This window comes from Dermacentor variabilis, chromosome 3 (genome assembly GCF_050947875.1).
Source record: "Dermacentor variabilis isolate Ectoservices chromosome 3, ASM5094787v1, whole genome shotgun sequence".
NCBI classification, from domain to species: domain Eukaryota; kingdom Metazoa; phylum Arthropoda; class Arachnida; order Ixodida; family Ixodidae; genus Dermacentor; species Dermacentor variabilis.
Window position 1 is genome coordinate 149,906,574 of NC_134570.1, and position 24,429 is coordinate 149,931,002.

Genomic DNA, 24,429 nt, shown 5'->3' on the forward strand with positions numbered 1-24,429 from the left:
TCTTACTGACTCACTTCCTGTATGCTCTTGCCTTACTGCTGCTAATGAGTCACCCATGCGAAAACTCTTCCACTTACTAGTTCCTGCCCATGTGCAATGCGTTCATTTGATTTGAGTGCGTGGTCATAAAGGCTTGTTTTTTAATGAAACTGCCAATTCACTGGTAAATGCATCACTACCCGGCCCTGTTCTTCCTGTTCTACCAGTGACAGCACAGATCACGGCGGCAAGATTTCGGATGCGATCAATTAGATTAGCCTTATCAAACCCACATTTCACTGCTTCTCCACAGTATAAGCATCTGGCATTTCCCTGGCATAGCGAATCCTGTTACACAAATATGCTTGAGGTCTGCCTCACGAAATTACGCTGCCGCATTCCCTCCCTAAATTTCTATTTACACAGGTCGGGTTTGGTTCCCTACCCCCTCTGTTCTTTTTGGGATGAGGAGGAGACGATACAGCACTTTCTTCTATCTTGTCGCCGCTTTACTGCGTTAAGAAAAAGATTAATTGTTGGAAATTCCTTTTAGAAGAAAAGGCCTGGGCTTGACAGAACCTGCAATTCTTTCGTTCGGGGCGTCCATTTTGGGATTCAGCCACTGGGATGCATGCTTCGCTGTCCAAACATTCCTTACAGAATTGAAACGAATGCCCTGCTAAATTCCTTTTTTTTTGTTTTTACTTTTAAATTAATATTATTAATTCAATATGGCCTTCCTGATTTTATTTTAACAGGTAATTCTACACTATTCAATGCTACTCTTATTGATATTAGGAAATTTATGCTCCATATTAATCTGGAATAATCTAACCATTTCTTGGCCAATCCCCCATCGTGGGTAGGAGCCACACGTGTGACAGGCTAAACAACAACAACAAGTGGTGTACAATCAAGGGAAGCAGGCGACCGGGGGCTGTTTCTCTGCAGTCTTCAATGTCCGTCATTTCGGGCGACCGGTAACAGTGACGTGTTTATTAGTTTGGGCAGAGTGACCTAGAATAACAGTAGTTTTGGTATGAAGAACTTCAATTTTTGCAGGCGTTTTCTGAAGCGCCTACTCGCATTTAATGCGTAAAATTCTCCAGAGAGGCAATATCATATGTGTAAATTGTCTGAAAATGGGCTATTTACGCAGTTCAGAATTTTGTTGCAGTTGGCTTTTAAGAACGAGCAGTTCGCTGAAACAAAGCAGTTCCCATTGCATAACGTGCGCGGCAGTAAGGCAGTAATGGGGCGGAGCCACAGGTCATGCATGGACGTATCCATGTTGTGTCCAGCAGGCTCGGTAGAAGCAGACGCCCTACCGGCAACCATCAGAAGGCAGCGGTAAAAGACCGGGAATCCCGGAGATAACAACTAATCGCAAGCTTCGGCCCACAGGGCGTTTGCGGGCATTCTGTCCATGGGCCCAGACGTTCACAGGCCTCGAGGTGGGAGTCCTTGGCCTGGTGAAATCCCGAAGCATAGCGAGGCAGTGGCCGGCGCTCGACTGGATGCGCCGTGCTGAAGTCCCTGTGGCTCGAGTCCTGAGCCCAACGGTCCATCTTCAACTCCCCGTTCGGAGACCGACCTTATTACGCCGTTTCATGTAACTCACCCGTGTTCTACAACGCGTTTCACCCTTTCCTTCGTGTTTTACGAACGATCGGTCTGCCTGAGAACTCCGTGATTTTCACCGATTGGCCCACTTGAGCTGCTCGGAATTAACCGAGTGGTTCCTGTTTTTTTTATTTCTTTCTCTCGCCGCATGCCCTCTTGTTTTTAGCTCTTCGTCGCTGTCTCCTCTCTAGCACCTCTCTTACGTCCGCGCACGAAGTCTTAAATGTCTACTTTCCCTTATTCTCGAGAAACCCGACATTCGCCCGCTCGTACTCCACATATCACTGAGTTTGAGAAGCCTTTGTTTCAAAGGGTGACCTTTTGCCATTGTGTAAGATAGATACTCTTTAGTTTGGGAAACTTATCGGCTTGCTTGCGAGACGCGATAGACCAGAGAAAGAGTATATATATTAAACCTTTCATTTGGCCTAAGTCTGAATAGGGTACCCGGTAAAGGCAAGAACGTCTCCTCCTGCAAAAGCAAACAAAGCGTTAATTGTTGCGTCTCCTTGCGGTGCGGCCCAGTCATCGTATGACGGCACCTTGAGAAGTCTAGCGTACTTGCTCGATTGAAGTAGGAGAGAAAGGCTCTACTACAGACGTTGATTCCCAGCATCCGCCCCGGCATTCCCACTGGCCTACATGTGCACATAGCCAAGTGGTGATTTGGGTAAGTTAGTTATACATTGCGAAATGTATTAATCATGAGACGTTTTAACACCAGTTTTCGCCGAACTTCAAGTGACCTTGAGCCGAAAGCCAGAGCAGTTCCGGGCTCTCAAACGAGAACACTCCGTCAAGTTGCCAGAGCAAAACAAGATCATCCGGGAAACCAGTCAAAACATAAGAAAATATGGTCTCTGACCCACAACCCTTTGTACAGGACAGCATTACATACTCTAGATATGTCCCTAGCAAGTTACAAAAAATATTCTTTCCAAGCTCTTCCTAATACTTGTTCGCAACATCACTCGAGCTGTAACATGTAGTACGCTGAAGTTTTATGGGAGAGCCAGCGATTTATTTTACACGAGAATACGCAGACAACGAAAAGGATTACGGTACGCACGAAGCACTTCGTGTGACCTGTACCTCCTGTCTTTGTCCGCATCTTTTAGCGCTAAAAAAATCATTTCTCTGCCCAGTGCAGCTCAGGTTATGTTGCGCAAAGCAACTGCTAAGGCTTCCGTGGCTCCGGACGTCTTTATTAGATGAACGCAAGTGGTGTTCCCCATTTTACCACGTGATCGCGAACGTCGATATCGGGGATATGAGATGCTTTCCTGCCACTGCCAGCCTCAGGGACTCATAAAAACGCGTCAGTGAAGTTTAGTGACCACTTCTATACAGGAGCACCACTGCCATACACTTTCCTGAGTTGAGGTAGAGTACTGGGTGGAGGAAAATACTATAATACAGGGCTTAATCCTGTCACAGCATTGACAGCTTTGAGGCGCGCGTCGAATATTTCCATCCGCTCACTTGTTCAGAGGTTGCGGAGAACTGCCGTTTATCTTGTATTTCTATAAGCACGTTTCTCAAGCCCCACAGGCGCGCAGTTAGCTTCACGGTAAAGGCTCAATCTGTTTGGCGTCACATCGATGACAGCGTTTCGTTAGGACGCTTCTTCTTTCAGGAATACTTCAGGCATGATTTATTTATTTATTTATAGATACTGCGATCTGAAAGCATATCATAGCAGGGTGGGTATACATAGAAATATACAAGCATGTAAACACATACAAAATTCATCACGTATGCAGGCATTTTCATACATTGGTGAAGAATACATAACATACAAGAAAAAACAAACATACAAGCAGATAAAGCACACGAATTAATAACATTTGGAAGCATTTTTCAAACATTGATAAGGAATTCTGGGTAACAATATCAGAATTAACATTATTGCAGTCTGTTATTGTCCTAGGAAAAAACGAATATTTGAAACAGTTATTCCGTGCGTTGATGGGGGTTATTGATAAAGCATGCCTTTGTCTCGTGTTATAACCTGACGAGTAAGTAAAGAACTTGGAAGCGTTAACCTTATAATGGCCGTTTACAAGATGAAAGAGGAACTTTATTCGACAGATACGGTTGCGCACAGTCACCGGGGGTAATCAACTGCGCTGTTGGAACCTCAGCGCTGACGCCCGTTGTTGCATATGGGTCGCAAGCCCCAAGGGTAGCGTTGGCCTGGCGGCCTGGGGCACAACTGGAAGCATCCGAAGGTCCGAGCAAAGCACGAGTCGACTGCTAACAGAACAAGTTGTTTATTCTATCATCGCATAAGAGCGGGCGGTCAGGTCGACCGAAGTGGAGAGACGGGAGAGCACGTAACTCAACAGAAGAAATCGGAGCCTCTCTCGGCGACTGGGAGCAGCTGCTCTTATACTCTCGGAGTCGAGGGGAAGAAGGAACGCCTCGGGATGAGGCCACGTGATGGCGGTGCTCGGGCACGTTGAGACTAGAAGGTGACGCATCCGCCGGGCCGGCGCCAGTCAGACCTCCTCGCTTCACAGTAGGGGGAGCTCCTCTCCCCGGCTGCCGCGCTTTGACAAGCGTGGGCACCAACATGCACACACACACACGCGCGCACACGAAGACACGTGGCATTGGAACATGCCTGGACGGGCTTGGCGGGGAGGCGTATCGGCGGCGCCGAACGGGCCAAAATGTCCGCCACTTTGAACGAAGCCCCGGCGTCCGTTGCATCCGCGCCGGCTATACCGCGCGTCGTAGGCGAAACGTAACAGCGCCTTATGAGCTCACAAGCAGACGCGCGGCCGTATGAATTAAAAACAAACCTAACTACCTTACGCTGTACACGTTCCACTTTTTTAATATTGGTTAAAGTGAATGGGTCCCAAATAATTACGGCATATTCCAACAACGGACGAACGTAGGAATTGTACGCCAGTAAACGAACACCAGACGTAGATGATTTCATTGAGCGCCTCAAGAAAAACAGTTTACGCAAAGAATTTGCAACAACAGTATCTATGTGCTTCGTCCAGGAAAGCTCATTGGTTATCCATAGGCCCAAATCTTTGTACTCTCCTACCTCTGTTAGAGATACGTTGTTAACATTATATGCAAATTGAAGAGGTTCTTTCTTATGTGTGATTCTCATAAAAACAGTTTTTTCAAAATTAACAGACATTTGCCATTCTTCGCACTAAGCAGTGACCTTTGCTAGGTCATTATTTAGACGCACCTGATCATCAACAGAAGATATCTTTTCATACAAAATACAGTCATCTGCGTAAAGTTTCACGGAAACTGAAAGTTCTGCGACTACGTCATTTATAAATAATAGAAAAAAAATGGTCCCAAAACGGATCCCAGGGGGACACCAGACGAAACCCCTGTATTGTTAGAAGAAGTATTGTTTAAGGTGAAAAATTGGTGTCTGTTAGTAAGATAGGCTCTGATCCATTGAAGTATCTGTTCATTTTTATATAATACCCTAATTTATGGATTAATGTGTTATATGATACCTTGGGGGTCAAATGCTTTACGAAAATCCATGAACACAATATCTGTTTGCTTCCCTTCATTAATTGCCTGTGCGAGATAGTGAGCAGTCTCAACTAATTGAGTACATGTAGAAAACCTATGCCTGAAACCATGTTGGACATATGTAAGTACCTTGTGCTCTTGAAAGAAACCTACTATATGTTTATGAATTATATGCTCTAAAATTTTGCATGATGTAGATGTAAGAGATACTGGTCGGTAATTGTCTGTGTGTTTTTTTCCCGGATTTATGTAAAGGTTTGATTTCTGCCATCCTCCAGTCATCCGGCAGGCAACCATCGCGTAAAGATCTGGTGAATACGACATATAGGTACTTAGCACACCATTCCGCATAACGCTTTAAAAACGCGTTTGGTATTTTATCTGGTCCTGGTGACTTTTTAGTATCAACATTCAATAGCAAATTAAAAACGCCGCTCTCAGAAATGACAACGTCAGATATAACGGGAAGCGATATAGAAAAGTTGGGAAGGCAACCATTATCTTTGGTAAATACCGACTGGAAGAATTTGTTAAAAGCAGAACAAACGACAGTGTCATCACTTACACATTTGCCGTCTATCCTGAACCCACTGGTAGAAGAAGATTTAGGTGTGATTTGGCGCGAGAATCTCTCGGGAGACGTTTTAATAAACGAAGGCAGGATCGTTCCGTAATATTTTTCTTTGTCGCAAATTCTTTTCTGTTTTAGTTGTTCTGAAGTGCCTTCTACAATGGATTTTAAGGTTACATTTGTTCTTGCTTTCACTTTTAAGCTTTTAAGCCTTCGCTGTAAGCGTAACGTCTCGCGAGAAATCCATGGATTACGGTGCACAGAAGATTTTGCAATTGTGGGAATGAAACTTTGGATACATTCAGAGACAATTCCCCTAAAAGAAAGATATAAGTCATATACATTGCAAGTGCTATTTGTGAAGTCATCGAAGTAGAATGCAAGCATATCCAGAATAGATTCATCATCAGCACGACAGACAGACAAAGAACTTTAATAACAAGGTCCTGAGAAGCTTTGCCCTAGGGCAGAGCTGCGGGACGCTCCCACGTGGGGACTGGGAGGCCGAGCCTAACCGCCGCATCGTGGGTTCTCTGGACCGCCCAAGTTTGACGTGCATATTCTGAGCTCCGGATGGCAGAGCTCCATTCTTGTTCTGTGATGCGATTGGGTCCCTGTAACGAGGGGCATCGCCAGAGCATGTGTGCGAGATTGCTAACAGCCCCACAGTCGGGGCAAGTAGAGCTGAAAGCCTCTAGAGCACGAGAAAAATTGGAAAACAAATGAACACCATTTTTGCGATCTGAGTAGACATTTGACAAGCACGACAAGACAGCTTTGCGATCAGAAATCCCGTTTGTGACTTCACAGGTTATGGCATTTCGTTTGGTGCCACTTACAACAAATAAGTCCAGAATTGAGCCTACGGCTCCCTGTATACTCTCGTGAAATTATTTACCATTAGCAGTAAGTGAAACGTGAGTACAATATCAGGGATTGTGTTATCAATACTGTGAGTAGAATGCAATGAAAGGTGTGCCAATCAATGTTTGGTAAACTAAAGTCCCCTGCCAGTAGTATTGCTGTCATCTGATTTTACATGGCAGTGCATATATTCCCTTAAGTTTTCAAGTACCGCAGCAGACGAGTTTGGAGGCCTATAGAAAACACCAAGGATGAAGAGGACCTTGTTGATGTATGCTTTGCAAAAGGCAGCTGCAATATCTTGCGCATCGGGCATACTAAAAAGTTGCATTGATGATTTGTACAAAATGGCCACTCCCCCACCTCTTCTGTCGCGGTCACCCCGAAAGACCTTATAGCCCTTAGGAACAAACTCACTGTCAAATATTTCACTGCTCAACCACGTCTCTGTAAGCATGTCAACATCTGCATCATGAGAGAACAGCATCTTTGTGCAAAAGGGCCATAGCGTTCCCGCTGGGCAGCTGTACGCAAGTATTTAATACAAATCGGTCTCAATGGAGAAAAAAATATCGGGCTCAACAACTGTGTGATGCTTTCAAGCGCTGTCAAACAAGAGCCATGCGAATCAAGCTACGTCGTTTAAGACATATGGTGAAAATGCCACCGATAGCTAAAGCTGACAAAGGCCAATATGACATAAAGGCGCCGATTATAATTGTGACAAGTGCTGCGATGGTTTGAGAGCATAGCTGCGGTAACAGATCACAGCTAAACAATTGCGTCATTTCCAGGTATAAGATCGTCTTTGCAAGCACTAGAATTATTCTAAACCTTTCATTGAGTTTTGTCAGATTTTGTAGTCTTGAAGGGGCTATACCATGAAGGAGCTCGAATATCTCCCTTTTCACAAGGGACCCTTATCAAAAAGAGATACTTCTTTTACGTGTGTCACCCAACACGAGCGACATTTCAGTAGATGTCTCCTAGACCGATGGTCTTATGAGTACTCGTGTACCAGAGGTATCAAGCCCCCCGTTCATCGACAAAGCCACGTGTATTCTTTCAGAGTTTTGCATTTCAAATGTGAGACAAGAAACAATCTTGATATCAAAATAGAACATGGAGCACTCCGTGTATACATTTGCTGTGTTTCGTGCAGGTGAACGCCATTACTATAAAGCAGTTGTTGTGGCCCGGAGCAACCATTCCTTACATGATATCCTCTGGTAAGTTGGAACCGCTCAAGAGTGCACAAAAGTGTATATATGCTAGTTTGATAGACGTATGAAAGGCGGTGTAGCGCCCACAGACGCTGCTACGCGCGGACACGAAAGGTAGGCGCTCTCGGTCGGCAATGAGAGAAGATGAGGAAAATAAAGTTGGCCAGCACGTGCTGACGGTGCAAACGCGGCACGTGTCAGTACGTTCTAAGAGCCCGCTACGCTGGTCCTCTGATTCTGGCGCGCCGCGGCGACCCCTCGGTTCGGGACAACGGCACTGAGGCTCCTGTGGAGTACACGGGCACAAAACTGAACACTGACATTATCTGAAGCGTGTTGAGTGCGAAAGATGATTTATAGTGTATTTTCAATGTCATTCGTGTCAAGAAATTTCATTTTCGTTGTTGCTATCAGGTCAACTAGCTTAAATATGATTCTTCCTGCGTAACAATTCATTGGTGTCTTTTTTTATTTTACTGTATATTGTTCGTTGCAGAATGTATTGTGGATGTACCGCCGGTCGCAATGGGTCACTATTACGTTAACAATTTCATTTCAACCGTTGCAGTTCTTTCAAACGAAGGATTAAGGCGCAAGTTACTTGCAACCTCCCGGCAAGGCTAATGCTTCGCTTCCACCGCTAAAGAACATAGATTCTTTTGCTTGACATTGACTTAATGCACGGCCGGATAGTGGGCTTGGAATTCTTTTAAATGGAACGCCGCCCACTGTAAAGGACAAATGCTGGACGTCCAATATCGTTCAACTTTCTTTTCCAGTTCTTCTCAAGTTCGAAAGTATGAAAAAGTAAAAGCAGCACATGAAATGCCACGGAAATCGCGCTCCTCAGCATGTCTGAGTTCTGAAATAGAGCTTCAAGATTGGCCACTGCAGATGAAATGTAAATTCTTACATTTCTGCAGTCCGTAACAAAGCATACATTGGGCATACTAGCCACTACCGAATGACCGTATGCCTGAGAATTGTTATACTTTAAAGGAATCTTGAGTGATTTCTCATAGCATTGCTTGCCATCAGTTAATGCCAATAAATTTCGTTGTGCCAGTAAATATGCTAGAAGCGCCGAAATCTCCGAAGCCTTATTTCATTAAAAAGCGCGAAGCGTGCGGAAGGCGTACATCACTATCGTTATTAGACCGCGAATTTTTGTCTTGTAGGTATTGCATTCATGAGATGCCTCTATTTTACCTAGTTTTTGCTTGCCTCCTCTTTGCCTTTGAATAAATAAAATAAACATGTTGTAATAAACGCTTCTTGTGTCTCAGTATCCAATAACAAGAATATCGGATATCTAAGAGCTCCTACACCGTGACTACCTGCAAACTAACGCAGCCGCCCTCTTGTGTGTTGTCAGACATTTCAGTGTGTGTATATAGGCTGTTGTAGGCGTTGGTTAAACGGTTCCGACATTCGTATATCTACTTTTTTGTCACGGGTGCGCAAATACTGCTTTTATAGTTTTCACTTTTTTTTGTTTTCTAAAACTTTATTAGAAGATATGACACAAGGACTCAAGGCATCCAAACGTCGCCTTGCCACCCTGACTGCAACTCCATCCTTTCAGCACTACGAGCTAGCACACGTACAGGATAATGTTTTACTTGTTGGTCCGTAATACAGAAGTGGGGGTAATTGGCTAGCGCTAGGAATGCCTAGAACAGGAACGAGCACAAGGAAGAGCAAGTGCCCCTTCCTGTCGTGGTGTCATCCGAGGTATTTACAGAGCTGTTACATAGGTCCGAATTCTCTTGGTAGCTGACATGCAAAACACAGTTGTGTGAGAATCAGTACACATGTCTCGAAAATTCAGTGACATCGTATTATTTGTCATATGTGAGCTCATAAATGCAAAGCTGAGAGTATTTAATCTTCTCGCGCAAGCTACTGTCGCTCGTGAAAGAACTCAACATTGAAATGAATGTGGGCCTTCTCTCACATTGCAAATTGCCAACATGATGTTCATGCGCAAGCAGAACTCTCACATAGAACTAAACAGAAAGTCCCAAAGAGCATTCAGCACGACTTAAGACAACCTCGCTCACTTTCCCTCACATTGAATCTCAGTGCAGCCTCCGCAATAAGGTATTTTGGTGGAGAGTCTCACTATTCCATCCGGTAAGTAGAGGATATGCCTATACTGAATGCAATGAGTTCAAGCAAGGTAGATAGTTGTGCGACTTGGTTAACCCTCATTTATAAAACAGCGACACGAGGATGAGAGACGAGAGAAACAGCCCAGCTTAATTGCGCTGTCTGATAGATTACGTTTTGTGGAGGGAAAAATTATCATGTATCCGAATGGAGCCCGTAACAACAAATGAAACGAAGACAGGTTTCTCAGAAAGAAAGTTTGGCAGCTGAGAAAAAAACAGTCCTGGTACGGCATTCAAGCGTGGGACCAACGCCTGTCCAGTGTGGTCTACGACTTCGGGTAACCAGGATTAGCTCAAGCGGTAGGGCGACCGCCCCGGAAAGGTGTTGGTAGCGGGTTCGAATCTCTGTGTCCAGTTACTACACACACACACACACACACATATATATGTATGTATATATATATATATATATATATATATATATATATATATATATATATATATATATATATATAGTCATATCATAAGAAGCCAACAAACACTGGAAACCAAGGACACCACAGGGGAAATTAGTCGTGCTTTATAAATGAAATAAATGAACGGTACATTATTGCAAATGAAAGTGGATGAAAAAACGTGCCGCAGGTGGGGAACGATCTGAGAACCTTCGCATTTCGGGTGCGACGGTCTACCAATTGAGCTATCGCGGCACCGTTTCCCCATCCACTTTCTTGGGTATTTATGTTTCCTTCTAAAACCCTGGGAGAGTTAGCCAATACCACCGCTCGCAGACCTTCGCCGCGGATAAGGAACGTTCTTTCTGCCGCAGGGGTCACTAGAACGGGATATTTTTGGGTGAAAGCAACCGCTGAATAAACCCACACATGCTACCTGAAGGCGTCAATGTTGCTGGATTCGATACTCCAGTTATGTAATGAACGAGAAGAAAGGGGGTTAACCGAGGGGCCCGTTTTCACATGAATATCACAAGAAGCCAACAAACACTCACACCAAGGACAACATAGGGGAAGTTAGTTGTGCCTAATAAATGAAACAAAGGAAGGCAAGCGAATGGAAGTGAAAGTGGATGAAGACTAAACAAGAAGAATTGTATCTGTTCGATCGCTGTCTTTGTGTGCAGTGATTTTTCTGTTTTTTGGACATTTACGGTTATCATCGAAGACGTAGAAGGATGTATGCGATCGGACTAACAAGACGTCGGTGAAGATTCAGCGAGCCAGGCACCTTACAGGTTCGTCGTTCCTTTCTTGAGGACCTGGCTTTTACTTTGCCACTACAGTGGTCGGAAGCCGAGAACATCATCACGAGCCTTATACTCGTCCAAGTGTAGCAAGCCATGTGAATGATGCTACGGGCCGTAATGAAAATCCTGGGGCCTTGCAGGCATCACAGAGCTTCATAAAGCCGGCACGTTTGGTTCTCCACAACTCGGAATCAACTTCGGCGAATTCAGGAATAATGGCTGACGGTAAAACCGAGAGCAAGAAACCTTTCCTAGAAGACAGCAAGTATGATGATACAACATCGAATTGCAAGCTAAGTGATGAAGTAGAGATAGGTGAAGATGCACCACTTACTTTGGTTGCTTGATGAAGGCGGTGTTCTCGATCCTTATCGTGGAATTTTTTTGCCAGTACCCAGTCCTGCGACCCATCGACGAAAGGTCCTTAGCGTTTTAGATCAGATCTAATGCGTTGTCTATGCCTGGGTGAGGGTATACATACTTTTTTGTGCGATCTTATTTAACCAACGATGATCGGCGCTGAAACGCAGGGTTCCGTCCTTTCTTCACTAAGACTACAGGAAGTGCCCACGGTCTTTTCGATGGCGGGATGATGTTTTCGTGCAGAATTTCATCGACTTGTTGCCTTAGCTTCACGTTCTCGTGTCGAAATTCTGTAAGAGCTATGGCGAAGTGGTCGAGCGGATTCTTCCATTATTATGCGATGTCTTGCAACTGGTGTTTCTCGAATACACGATCACGTCAAAAAAGCAGTCTTTGTATCATTGGAGGAGACTTTTAAATCGCTGCTGCTTACTCAAGAGAAGACTTCGATTTAGGTCCAAGGCTCGTTCCTGAACTTTGACAGCCGAGGAAGGTACGACGGAGTACGAGAGGATAAACACATTGCTGGTTTCCACAATTTTCTGGATGTATGCGATCGCCGTGCCCTTGTTGGAGTTTCTTAATATCACTTTCGCTTTTCCTCCGTGCAGTTGAGCAACCCCTATAGCGACACCAAGTTCGCGGTCGAGCAGTAGACGTTGGTAACCCTCAATGACGCCTTCTACGCCTGCGGGTGTTCCGGTGCCGACGGAAATGGCCATGTTGGACCGAGGTGGGATGCTGACTTCGTTTTCAAGCACTCTTAAGGCCCTTTCCAGCAGTATCGCTTCGTCTTTGGACAGCGTTAGACTTCGACTTGGACTCCCAGTGTACGTCCGGTCATGCGCTGGAACTCTTCTTGTGCAGCGTCCAGTCGACATTGCAAGGTGTCCTCCTGCTGTCCGGATATCAGGGCCGTCCCATGTAATCTTGACTTTCTTCAGCTTGGCGACGAAACGTCCTCTGGTGACGGAGTAGTCTGCTACCGTGTCACATTTGAGCGGTGATGGTGTGGCCCTCGAAAAGCACATCGAGGTTGGTGGTTCTCCGTCTTGCATTGCAATAGGGTCGTGGTGTCGCATGACGGCTACATAACGTTCTGTAGCTGGTACGTTGGCAGTCAAGTCTCTTTTTCGGCGTATCCTTGGCTTCGAGACTCCGTCACGTTGGCGGCCTCGCATTCCTACGTCGTCAAGATATAACATGAAGCGTCGTCGTCGTCGGCGGCGGAGGATCTTCGATATTTAGGCGGACAACAACCGCATCTCCATCGGCTGCGTCTTTTAGTTTTCCGAATACAGGCTTACGGGCCGACCACGTACTGGTCCCTGTGTGCGGTTACTGCTGCGGTGACAGGTAGCGTTCTGGTGACAGGGAACGCAAGGAACGTCAGGGTCTCCTCTGTGTTGCGGCGATGTGGTGGGCGGCTCCACGAGGCGGTTCGCCAAGCTGTTAACGAGGCACGTTGACAACGAAGTCTCGCAGTCCCAAAACACAACAATTGCACTAACGGTAGACATGGCCCGTTTCTTCGCGGCGGTAGCAGAGCTAGTGGTGGTGTGGAGCAGACCATACATACATTTATGTCTGCGTTGGGTAGCAGTGCTGGGCGACGAGAGGGCTGGCTGCTGCGGCGACGACCGACGCAACGGCGGCGTTACCGGGTCCTGGCGTGGAGAGGGAGCGTGGCGGCGGGCTACGGCGGCGCAGGTCATCGCTTCCGGCCGAGGCTGCGGTGATTCGGAGACTCCAAGTTACGGCTGAATCTCCCCTCGGACGATATAAGAAATAGATGCTACTTGAGGCTGCGTCAAAGGGAACATCCTGCGCAGTTCTTTGCGTGCGGCGGTTCTAATGGTCTCTCGGAGCTCATGAGGACCTAGGGCTTGAATATCGCTCTTAGGCGAAAGCACTTGGCGGTTGTATTGACGGGTTCGCATTTCCACCGTCTTCTTCATTGTAGCTGCCTCTATGAAAAGCTCAGTTACGGTCTTCGGCGGGTTACGGATCAGTACGGCGAAAAGTTCTTGCTTTACGTTCCGCATCAGGTAGCGGTCTTTTTTCTCCTCGGACACTCCCGGGTCGGCATTTAGGAAAAGACGGGTCATCTCTTCTGGGAAGATAGCGATGGTTTCATTGGACAGTTGTCCTCGGGTTTTCAGCAGGGCTTGAGCTCGCTCTTTGCGCACCACACTCATGAAGGTGAGCAGAAAGTCGCGGCGAAGTAGGTGCCACGTTGTTAGGGTGGTTTCTCGATTCAAGAACCGCATCCTGGCGGCGTCTTTCAATGAGGAGAAGACATGGCGCGGCTTGTCATTGCAGTTTCCATCGTGAAATGTGGCGACGCTTTTGAACGTTTCCAGCCAGTTTTCCAGGTCTTCAAACGATGATCCACGGAAGTTTGGTGGCTCTCTGGCCTTTTACAGCATGGTGGGTGACGCTGGGGCTTCGTGTGGTTGTTGACATGGCCACGATCTTTCTGGTTGTCTCAGGTACAAGTACATGCTCCGGGGGCAGGTTTTGTAGCCTGACGCTTGCTCGATATTCTGGGGCGACGCTGGTACTGCCTTCTGCGTATGGTGTTGACGGGGGCATTCCGTACATGCACACAGAAACATCTTCATGAGATGTCACATTGTAATGACGAAGAAAACAGCCGCTGAACTGTGAATAACGAAACTAACTTTTTATTGGGTGAACTCGTGCCCAGAAAATCAAGTTACACTCAAAGCACAACAGCGGCGAACACAGTTGGCGATCGTCGAAATCTGATTGGCGGGGCAAGCGCGTCAGTTTTATGCAAGAGTCTTCGAAGGTTCCACAATAAACGCTCGTGAGCGCGCGTCTTCCAAAAAGTACGGCACAATTCGCGCCCCGCACAGAATCAGATTACGCAAGGTGCGGTGACAACAGGCAACGGATAGAACCATTGATAGCATTAAAAAAACTTTCGATACATGCCGCGTCCTGCTCGGCGCGGCAACGTTAAGCCTTTCTTAGCCGGTGAGAAAAGCTGTCAGCCGAGAAAGGTAAACAAGTACACGTTTCAATATATATATATATATATATATATATATATATATATATATATATATATATATATGTTTTGAGCACTCCAAGTGCATTTCGTCTTCCCCACCCGTACATAGTGATTGCATTCACTTGGGACCGTAATGGTGTGTGGCTCGCTTGCTGATGGAAAAGGACGACCTGTACCGTAACCTCTGCGGTCATGATGGTTGCTTTCCACGTTCTCAGTGCTCTCGTCTCTCGATATTCCTCTTCAGTGTAGCCTTGGAGCTCCGCTCGGCTCGCTACTTGTATCAACTGCCGTCGGCCATGTCGCATAAACGCTAGCCCAACACGGCAACTTCCATTGTGCGTGCTGCTGGCGGGACACCTTCTTGGACCATTACTAGCACTCAGAAGGATCCCTGAATGTTCGCTGGTCTCCACGGCGACGATATTCATGACTGGTTGGAAAATAATCACCACGTATAACACTTCAAGGAATAGTTTTAGTAGACAAATATCAATACCCCAGAAAGTGGATGGGAAAACGGTAAAAGCATTGCACGCGTAATGCGAAGACGTGGGATTGTATACCACCGGCAGCCAGTTGCTTTTCCATACACACCCATGTCCAATGACTTATCATTTCTTTAATTGAACTATGACCTGCTGATAATTTCCCCGATTCTGTTCTTGGTGGCACTGTGTGTTGTAGGCGTGTGCCGTGACTAATAATAATTGGTCCCATCGGTTTCCCTTCTGCTCGTTTATATATATATATATATATAGCACGTGCGTCAATTGAGCTCTTGAAAAGCGCTTTGAATTGAGGTAAAAGCGGTTTAAATCATGGATATGGTGCCTCGAATAGTGGCGACGTAGTGCTGAAGTATTTGTTTTGCAGTTATCGTTAAATCTCCATGGAATTTCGCTTAACCAGCGCGCTTGTGCAGTGGTTGCAAGATACCATAATGCCATCTACTTTCGCGCGATATAATGTTCTCGCAACTGCCTTCGATGCGTAGAGTCCTCTGTTTGTACGCGTACTTGGTAAGAAAAACAGATTTCTACAAAACGCGTACTTATGCAATAGTCGTGTAGTTAAGTCATTTACTAATTGGCGAAACCGCCTTTTTATTACAGTGGCCGCGTATAGTGCGGACAGGATCAGCACGACGACAAATATCACACCAACTCTTCCTGCGATTGCGAATTCCTAGAAGATATCAGTGTTTAGAAGAGCCTACCCGGCTTGAGACCGGCTTCTGTAATCAGACGCATTAGCATTTAAAGTTCCCTAGCGAGCTATTTATTCCTCCTTAAGGCTATGGTCGAACATTAGTATCTGGTGAACTAGGCCATTCAATGTATTCTTAACGTACCAAACCTACCAAGTTTCAATGGTTCCGTAATTTTTTGTACTGTTGTTTATTGCAGAGTTGAAAAATCAATATGAGTTAATTAGGAAAGCCATGGACTCGATAGAGAACGTAACATGCGTTCGCTTTGTTGAACGCACCAACGAGAAAAACTACATCAGAATATTCAGCGGCCAAGGGTGAGTAGTTGTGGTGAAGCGTTTGGTGCTTGGTCGCGTCTTCTGCCAGTGAGTGCAGATGCGCGACACCCCATTAAAGAAATCTACAGATAACATCCACATCAGGGACTCGTTTAGTCGAATTTTAGCTTTTTTAGCTAGGAGCCGCTAAAACCTCTCACGAAAGTATTCGTAGAAAGTCCATATAAAGTTTATAAATCTTTCCCCCCGAAGTCAACAGGCTTTCAATGATACTTCTTTACAGTAGTCTATAGGCAGTCTAGAATTTATGGCCTTACACTTTTTGTAGACCAGTCTACAAAATGTCTGAGAATAGACCGAATATGGACTGTATATAGATTATTGAAAATTCGCTTTTGTTCACTAATGTTTGCAGAATGTCTATAGACAAAAGGGTAGTTCTACTTACGTAGGCTAAGGTCTATGAAACGTGTATAGGTAAATATCCACAAACTATCTATGGACTATTCCTATAGACCAAGCTATGATCTGTATATGGACTTGTGGCCTTACACTTATTGCAGATTGTGATCTATAGACTGCGTATAGACAATTAGTATAGACCAGCCTATAGCTCATATACAGATTTTAGACTTACACTTTTTGTCCACTATTGTCTATACAGGGTGCCTCAGCTAACACAAATTTAGCGAAGCTGTTCAACGAAGAATGATATTAAAGGAAGACAGTGCAATGAGATGCGATATTACGACCTATGGTTTTCAGGTATAAGAGGTCAGGCCTATAGGTCTTTTCCATAACAGTGTATCATGAACCATATTTTTATTTTTTATTTTCATAGACCAGCTTGGCTGATATAGCTGGGACACCTTATATAATAGCTATATAGCCCACATTTCGACAACTATGATTCGTCAGGTAATTTTATTTTGATGATATATAAACATCACTGCTGGGGCTTGTTAATAAGGAGTTTGCTAGAAATGTCTATAACATTTATTGTATCGACTATGCGTATGGGAGCATAGGTAGCAAACTGTTCAAAGAAAAAAAATGCATGCGGATGCAAGAAGCCAAAAAATGCGAAATGCATGTAGCCGTGAATCTTGATTTAAAGCTGTATAAGGATTCCTGCATATGCACATTAAAGAAATATTAGAATTACATACAATACATGATCTTGAGTGAAGTCTGCAATGTATCTACAAGTTAGTTAAAATTTATTTATATATGGTGGCAAAAATTTTTCTGTGTATGTTATGCATGTGTACCTGTTGCTTCTCATCTGTACTTATGGATTAATGCTAATAGATTAATAGTGCTCCTCATCCAGCTGCACTCTCATATGTTGCATAAACAGATTAAAATAGTATCGATTCCAATAGTAATGACTCATGCACTGCGATAACAGAAACAAGTACACCAATATTGAAATAACTGTTTATTGCACGATATAACATACGAATTTATTAAAATGCATGTCTTGTGCTACGATCGATAGAGGCTATTTAAAGACTTTGCAAGCTTGATCGCCAGGCTGGCCTTGATTTTCACGTCATTCGTTCCAAAGGCGCTGCAAGTCAATGCTGCAAATGAGTAGATGCAACAATGTGAGGCAAATCTAGCATCTGTGTGTGCTTTCTACGTTCATTAGGCAGCTTAATATGTTTGCTATAACAACGTAGGGAAATGCTTAATTTAAGTTAATTATGACTCATGGCTGTTTATCAATACAAATCTGTACCATTACACAATGCGTCATTTATGGTGCGATAAACAATTACACAGTCAGAACTGCTGCTGATGCTGAAGCAACAGTATGTTCCTTTTATTACAGTTTCATGTATGACACAATAATGTACTTATCCCAACTGATTTTTATACGAATTGCGAAAACAAGGTTACCCTGTTGGACATCCTGCACGTCTTGTTGGCTAGTAATTAAATGTGCCCGCGTAGAATGATATGCTAAGAAGAGTTAATGAAGTATTGATAGTATCATGCTGAATTTTGTAATTTATTTCCATTATTACACATTAAAATTTCTTTGCCATATTCTTAAACGAAAACATCATTGGTCAAAACTTGAACAGAAGGAACATGGATTAATTGTATTGATATGGTAATTTCCTAGTTTCTTATAGATAATGAGGCCTCTAGGACATGCTGACACGGTTGCTAGTTAGGTATACCACATGAACACCAGAAATACCACGTGAGCACTTTCTGTGTCATAGCAAGACGCATATGCACCTCAAGAGAAACAAAACTGGAACTGCTGTTCAAATGAATGCTATCACAGTAAATTATTTGAGGTGCTCTCAAACACGAGTATTTTTCCTGAGGTTTCGAGGTTCCAGGCTTTTAGCTAACGATGGATAGATAGAACTTATTGACAGGAAAAACAGAGAGGTCGACCTGAGCTAGTGCGCTCTAGTCTGCTACTCTGCACTGGGGAAGAGGGAAGGGGAGTGAAAGTACACGAATGGGTGCTGACGATAAGTAAAATGGTGATTGCTTTTGTATGTAAGACAGTGGCCGTGCTGCAACCGCTCGTCTAGGTTGTTGTCCTGCAGAAACTTCAACAACGCTTTAGTTGCCCGCATTGAAGATAACGCAAACTAATTTATTAAGAAATGCTTAGTCAGTATGCTTCACTTTAATTTTTTTGGAGAAAATGGTACCAATTTGTCTGAATTTGTTATCAGGTGAAATGTTTTAAAAATATATTTAATTGGGAGGTTATCTGGAAACCTTGTATGGAATATACCATAACGGCATACCTATGTTGACGTCTTCAAATTCCCTGATTTCTTTCCAAGCCTTCCCTGGCTGTTTTCATGGAAATTCACTGGTAGTCTATGGCACCAGCAGTTTTAGTTGAATAAAAGAATATTGTGGCTTAATGCTTGCCAAGTTAGTGCCCTTCCATATGCTTTAGAGAAACGAATAACGCGTCAGTAACTTGAGTTGCACTATCAGATTAAACTGAATTGAATCCATTGTTTAAGAAAGCTGACAAGGGCTTCGGCAAGTTCGTAATTCATGGCAGCACGAACGCAGCCTGGAGGACAAGGGCACAAAAAGACTCGGACGCAAAGCAAGTGCAACATAGCGAGGGAAAATATTCAATGAGTATTCTTTTTTGCGGTTCATCAGTAGCTTTATATACGATTTGCCGCCATCACTTATGTCTCTAGTAAATTTAGTTTACCTCTGACTAAAGACTTCATGCTGATAAGAATCACTAGAATTATAATGTTTATTCTTGTTACACTACGATGAGCTGTTAGACAACAGTAGTGGCCGCTGGTGCCAGCAACGATACGTTTCAAGACATGCTTATATGACATATAGCGTACTTTTCAAAATAAGAAAAAATACGAGAATGCCAAATGATTCCTATAATAATTGCTGAAACAAAGGTACACGTCTGGACGAGCTGTACACTTTTCGGCTGGTAATAAAATACGCCAGTGCAGAAGGAAGATGCTCAGAATAGGAATTGCAGTTTTGAACGATCACGTAGAGATTTGCAATTTGTTTCTGCTTAGAACAGACTGCAGCGTCTTTCTTTCTCACACTATAAGATGAATGCAATATTTGCTACACTTTCAGTTGAATGCTAAGGAGTGGGGTGTGTTCGTAAGGTTACATATCAACTAAAACATGTTGCAATCTCTTCAGTGTGCTGATACTGTAAGAACAAGTTGAATTCACCCTAAATTATTTGGATAATTTGGGCATTATACATTAAGACAAGGGCACCAAATGGATAATCTGGCCCTTTATTAGAACAGCTCATGTAGTATACAGTCTGTGCGAGACGATGGCACTTGATAAAAGAATAAGGAAAATCGCAACCCTTATGACGCACAGAAAGGACTTGATACCATGCACGACTACCAGAATGCGATTCTGCTCCAGCAGCTACCTATAAAACCAGTTGATAAACAGGGAATAATAGCTGGTAAACTGCAGAAAGGCGAAGCATCCGAAGGTGTTAACGCTTTTCAGGTTGTCAGGAAAATAATTCCTGCTGCCAAACTGTTCAAAAAGAGACTCTCCCCCGCCCGCCCTAAAAAAACATCATCAGAGTATCGTCGAACTCAATGTCTTGATTTGAAACGTGTAAACGGTGCTTCCGCGAGTGACTAATTTATTCAGAACAACATTCATTTGGGCTAGATGGTGCATACTTGAATTAGGAAGGAACAGCGCCAACTAAGACGATCCCTAGAGGGAGAACGACACAGGACAAGCGCCGACTTCATCTATCTTTTTTTCAACGAAAAATCAACGAATATATAAAAAAACTACAGGCATGCACAGAAGAACCATAATGCATCATGTGCCAAACCGTTCAAGATATGACATCTCCTTTTTAAAGACGGTCACTGAAGTATCACTAACAGTTTTTTTTCTCTCTTCATTATATGGAATGCCTCTAAAACCTCACGTATCTTTGTATCTCTGCTTCTGCCATGAATCTTAATCTCTCGGAACCGTGGTCCACACTTCTCGCAGTAGAGGCATTGCTTCCGTGGCGAATGTTCTGCCGCCCTGTCACACGCAGTGCAAGTTGGCCAATGTCGTGCAAGATGGGCACTCATGATGCGCACCAAGATGCGTGAATGACCGTGCAGCTGAACATGTGCGATCGCTGAAAGAAGGCGGTGCACATCTTTCGCAACATTGCGCAACTTGCACTGCGTGTGACCGGGCGGCAGAACATTCGGCACGGAAACAATGCATCTACTGCAAGAAGTGTGAACCACGGTTCCAAGAGTTAGATATTCTTGGCAGAAGCAGAGGTACAAAGGCAGGCGTGGTTTTGGAGGCATTCCATATCAAGAAGAGAGAGAAAAAACTGTTTTAGTGATATTTCCGTGACCCTCTTTAAAAACGAGATGTCATATCTTGAATGGTTTGGCAGATGATGCACTATGGTCCTTGTGCGCATGTCTGTGATTTTCCTTATATTTGCTGACTTTCCGGCGAATAAAGAGAGATGAAGTTGGCGCTTGTCCTGCGCCGTTTTCCTTCTCGTGCTCGTCTTAGTTGGCGCTGTTCTTTCCAAATTCGACTGATTTGTTCTCTATTTCTTTCGGCTTAGCTGCGAAGCTGGGAGTTACTGAGCCTATCGTGCGTTTCGTACTCCGAAAGCTTTGGCGGTTGCGAATATTTAGATTGGCTGCCTGGATCCGCATAAACGCTGCTACTTTTGCCCTACGAAAAGGCCAGCGCACACACTGCTGATAGATTCCCGCAAACACGACTTGTCATCTGAGTTCGCTAGCATTTATTCAACTATGCCACTCTTTTTGAAGATTCGTCACGCTAACACCATTGCGAGGCATATACGCAAAGCGAGTCACTGTGATTTTGCTGCTCAGGCAGCGCATCGTTTATGGTGACCCGATAGAGCGCCACGAAACGAGTTGTACGCACAGTAGGCTGCTCAACACACACAATCCACTTAGTGGCTCCACAGCATCCAGGTAAAATAATGGTGTATTTTCTTTTTTTTCCGGACATCCAGTGTGACGGTAGAATCAACGAGCGTGAGCGATCGCTTGGCGCAAGACGTTGCATATAGTAGAAGCGAGAAGAAGAGCGTGTACTCAAAACATGTAAACGACAAATCGAGACTATGCCCGAGTCGCCTACACTACAGGCAGCCGGTTGGCTCTAAGAAATGCGTTCACCGAATCCTGAGCTCTTGACGGCAACTACCTTTGCTAAATCATACCGTTCAGTGTAGTTGACGTGTGATGCCAGGAAAGAGACGTGAATACACAGACACTAAGGTGCAGGCAGACACCAAACATCGCTGCAACAAGCGTAGACGTGCCTGACGCCGTCACTGAGAATTCGAATTCGCGGGATCAAATCCCGGCGGTCGCATTAAGATGGGGGCGAAAACACCCGTGTACTCAGATTTAAGGACACGTCAAAGAACCCCGGTTGGTCCAAATTTCCGGAGTCACCCACTACGGCGTGCCTCATAAGCAGATAGTGGTTTTGGTACGTAATACCCCGTATTTTTTTTCTAGAATTCAAATTGACGCGGACAGATGGCGCGCCCCGTTGATGCCATTGCGCATGCACAAGCGCTCAGGACGAAGAGCGCATGCGCGCTCCGAGAAGTCCGATGACCTTTTACCTTTTCTATTTTTTCCTTCTCTCTTTATCTGCGTGACGTGCACGCGAAACGGGTGGCTTTTCCATTTATCAGTATATGTCACGGAGGAAGGAAACGGTTTGTCGCGCTGTATTAGAAACGATGTGGGTTATCGTATGGAGCTTGAACGCACACTTGGATGAATGCACTGTTTGTAAGACCCGTTAGGAGCAAGGTAAGGCGCTTTTATTATCGCCAGCGACGATGAGTAATACATTATATTTGCAGAATATCATACAGCGCACTGCCAAATGGTATACCTGCACATATGCTAGTGCACATTTGTCTATTCTGGTGATATCTCAAAGCAATCAATATAGTAATGACTTACACATATGCTCGGCCGCACTGCCATACCACCTGCGAAGATCTAGGTGAACTCAGATGATTTGGCGTACATTTTAAGTGAACGAGAACTTTTGATGAGTTTGTAGTTAAGAACATCAGTCTTCGAAAAACCACCCGATGTTAGTGACACAGCGGATATATAAGGACAACATAAAAAGTAGCTGAGAATCAGACGACACATAACGCGCACACCAAATGCGCGACATCGGTTCATCGCACAGTCATAAGTTCTTCATAGCCAGCTACAAGCGAGTCTCGATGCTTTTAGCTTGATGCCGTTTTTGAATCCGCTTGTCGCTAAAGTTGCCATTAATAACATTCCGATCGGATTGGCTTGACACCCAAAGCGCCTCGAGCGGCCAGTGGCGCGGGCATTTTGCGTGTATTCGCGATTTTGTTTCACGTCGAGAAACCATTTTATGTAGCATGTATTGAACAAGACACTGCTGTGTCGGGAGTTTCGCATATTGCTGTAGAATTCTCTCTGACAATTTCGATGTAATTATAACAACCCAGAAGTTGAATAATCATTAGGACTAATTATCTGATTAAGCCGTATGTAAAAATAATTTGAGTATCTCGAAGCGACGGCAAACATTACCTTGGCTCGGTCCCGATAGGCGGCATTTGCATATATTTAAAATTTGGTTCAAGTTACGTGACGCACCTTTTATATTCCCCTTCTGTGGGGTTCGCAATTAAAAATCATCATCGGTGATGCATTCCAGACTAGGATGCCCCAGAGCTTCCATGTTGAAAAGCAGTACAATCCTGGATGAAAATCTGCAAGCAGGCCCTAAAACACCAAATCATCTGGTAATATAATAATTAAGGACAACGTAATTGAATGACAAAGATGAAAGGGTAACGTTTCTAGCTTTTGCCTGCAGACATCTTATAAAGTGGACATTGCCTAAAGAAATAGGCAACCGAATAAGCTTTGTACATAGATGGCTTATAGGCTTAAAATATGCAAAAAGAAAGAGACAATTTAACGGCTTTGGTGAAAGGCAAACTTATAAACGGCGAAGAGACAAAAAATATGCGGTTTAGAAACTTTTATCTATCGACAATCTGTAAACCGAAAGTAGACAAAAATAATCGACACTATAGCTACTGTCATCCATAGAAATCCAATAGGCAAGGATTGAACAAGTATAAAGAGACTGTATAGTCTTTTGTCTATAGGTAGTGTATAGAGAAGTAGACAAAAAGAAACAAGCACCTCATGAGTTTTTCCTATAGACCTACTATAGAATGGGAGTAGACAAAATTAGAAACTTTGCCAACTTTTTTATATAGACAATCTATAGACTGGAAGCAGACAAAAATAATCAACAGCTTATGGACTGTTATCTATAGAGCAAGAATGAACCATAATAAATGGATAGGGCTTTGACTCTTCTCTACAGGCAGTCTATAGGTACCGAAGTAGACAACAGTTACCTACGTCTTATTGAATTTTTTGCATACACCGACTATAGATTGGGAGTAGATAAAGACAAATAGAAGCCTTATCACCTTTTTCAACAGACAGTCTGTAGCTTTAGTATCCCCGAACGAAGGAATTTGTGGAAAGGCAACGTCGTCTACAAGAAGTCGAAAGACATTCTGTCGACAATCAAAACTCATTTTTGTTATAGTTCGTTCGCTAACAATTGTGCCTATAGATCACATAAGAAATGTTCCTTGCAGTTAACACGATATAGTTGACGATGACAAACATTTGTCCAAGCGCGAAGCCAGGGCATGTCACAGGGGCTGAATGGCCTTCTTCTATGAAGAAAGATACCCTCCCACAATGCTACAAAGAGTTGCGCGCATAGGTTTTAACTAATAGTAA

General features: G+C 44.2%; 1 protein-coding gene across 1 annotated transcript in view; it reads left to right on the top strand.

Moving 5' to 3' along the window:
* Positions 1 to 24,429, top strand: part of LOC142574258 (astacin-like metalloprotease toxin 5) — a 58,964-nt gene that overhangs the window by 29,055 nt on the left and 5,480 nt on the right. Inside the window, exons 3-4 of the mRNA XM_075683387.1 lie at positions 7,722 to 7,788; positions 15,973 to 16,093. Coding sequence (XP_075539502.1) covers positions 7,722 to 7,788; positions 15,973 to 16,093 — 188 coding nt within the window. The remainder of the gene's footprint in view (positions 1 to 7,721; positions 7,789 to 15,972; positions 16,094 to 24,429) is intronic.